Source organism: Humulus lupulus, chromosome 6 (genome assembly GCF_963169125.1).
Source record: "Humulus lupulus chromosome 6, drHumLupu1.1, whole genome shotgun sequence".
Classification (NCBI taxonomy): Eukaryota; Viridiplantae; Streptophyta; class Magnoliopsida; order Rosales; family Cannabaceae; genus Humulus; species Humulus lupulus.
The window spans coordinates 20246290-20248408 of NC_084798.1; the positions used below are offsets into that span (position 1 = coordinate 20246290).

General features: G+C 40.7%; 1 protein-coding gene across 1 annotated transcript; it reads left to right on the forward strand.

The window, feature by feature from the left end:
• The first annotated feature begins 285 nt into the window (after positions 1-285).
• LOC133784807 (uncharacterized) lies at positions 286-1776 on the forward strand. Its single transcript, XM_062224079.1, has one exon. It carries the CDS (start codon positions 286-288, stop codon positions 1774-1776), a length of 1491 nt encoding a protein of 496 aa, XP_062080063.1.
• The last annotated feature ends 343 nt before the right edge of the window (positions 1777-2119 follow it).

The window sequence follows — 2119 nt, forward strand, 5'->3', positions numbered from 1 at the left end:
GTTTATGAATAAACTGAAATTTAAAAACAAAAAGAGGGTAAGTTGTTTGAAGATCGTGTGCCTTCAAGTTTGTTTCCTTTTCTTGTTTAAATTAAAACATTTTTTTAATAAAAAAGGGAAACCTCTTTTTGCCGTGGGTATTCATTTTGGGTAAGTAATATATTTAAAAAGGCATGCCATTACCCTATTTCCTCTCACCCACGATTTCATTCAGTTATTTCTTCTCCTTCTCATTTTTTTTTTCTCTCATTCTCTTGTAAGTGTTTTCTGTTTTTCAGAGAAAAAATGGTGAGAACTCGTGGTGCCTCCTCCAAGAAGATCCCTGTTTCTCAATCCCGAGAGGTGCCATCTCCTTCGCCTCCTCCGTCTGTATCAACGACGCCTCTTTCTGCTCCATCAGCTCCCACATCTGTTGGAAAGTCCTGCAAATCCAAGGCTCGCAAGAAGGTGTTTTCGCTCTCTCATGAGCATCCTATGGTGTTTCCAGATATCTCTGCTGACATTGTTGCACCACCATCTGAAGTGGTGGTGCCCTCTCGAGCCAAGGACCATTCTCCTGTTCCGTTTGATTCGTCTTTGGAGGCTAGGGAAAAATCGAAATCTGTTTCCTCCTCTTCCAAAGCTGCTGCTGCTGGGTTGCTCAAATTGCCCTTGAAGCCGAGTCAGTCCAAGAAAAATTCTGTGACTCCCAAAAGGAAATTGGGGTTGGATGCGTCTCTTTCTCCCTTGTCTGCTGCCAAGAAAAAATTGAAGGCTCATCCCCCTTCACTGTCCTCCTCCGAATCTGATCCTGAGGAAGATAAGTCAGAATCTGAAGCAACTCATGATACCACATTGTCTGATGAAACGGTTCCTGACATTGCAGAATCAGAGGCTGAGTCTGATGAGCCAGAAAAAGAAGACACTATCCCCTCTGAACAAGAAGCCGAATCTGACTCAGACCACATTGCATCTCCCTTGCCATCCAAAGCTAAAGGGAAGAAACCTATTTCTGGTTCTACTCCTTCACCAAAACATTCAGGTGTAAATTTCAAACCTTATTCTTCCATTTTTTGCTATAATGATAATGCACGTGATATGGTTCTTTATGCTCAACGGAAATTTATCATTGAAAGAAATTATGTCTTGAGTGATCATCGTCCTTTTGGTGTGCTAACAATGCTTCAAGATCGACAATGGACAGGTTCCTTGGTTAAATTTTCTGGTTTTGTGGAGAGAATAGTCAAGGAATTCTATGCCAATCTTACTAATGAAATTATTGAACCTTCATCTCCTCTGTATAATAAAGTGTTTGTTAGGGGCCATTGGTTCTCTTTTTCTCCTCAAGACATTGCTCTTGCTTTGCATCTTCCCCTTGATGTCGAGGATGATGCTGATGGTGCTTCTCTTGACAAGGACATGGTTATCACTGAGTTGGTTGGTCAAAAAATGGTATGGCCATCTCATACAGTCATCTCAGTCTCAAACCTCACCTACACTTATGTTGTTCTTCATAAGTTTGCCACAACAAATTGGAAGCCCACTTCTCACACCGCCACTATTTCTTTTGATATGGCCTCATTTTTGTACAAGGTGGGAACCGGTCTTGGTATAAATTTGGCTTCGGTTATTCATGATCAAATCATTGGGTTTCGCAAAGGTAACAGGAAAAACTTGAATCTTCCTTTTCCTCATGTTATTTATAAAGTGTTGAGTATGCAGAAAAAGGATCTCCAACGTGATCAAGAAGACTTGGTGGCACCCACTACTGCTGCTGTAATGCCCCAAATTTCCTAATAAGGTTTAGGACCTTGATTAGGAGGCCGGGAGGGCCATAATTGATTTATTATAGTATTTAATGATTATATGCATGTTTATGTGAATTATATTATTATATGATGGTGAATGCATGCATATGGGCTCATATGATAATTATGAGGGTAATTTGGTAATTTGGCCACTGTGGGCGTAATTGTATATTTTGGGTGCGTGATTGTGATGAATTAATATAGCCACATTATAAGGTGGATTGGTTCGAGCTATTTGACATGAGACGATCATGAGATGTAAGTGTTCGGTCTAGTCATAACGGGCTTAAGTTCGGGGCTCGGGGTGAGTCTCGGGGTGAATTTTATGATTA

Bases quoted from the DNA above. Each gene is read 5' to 3' on its own strand.
- LOC133784807 (XM_062224079.1), top strand. From the start codon at position 286: ATGGTGAGAACTCGTGGTGCCTCCTCCAAGAAGATCCCTGTTTCTCAA.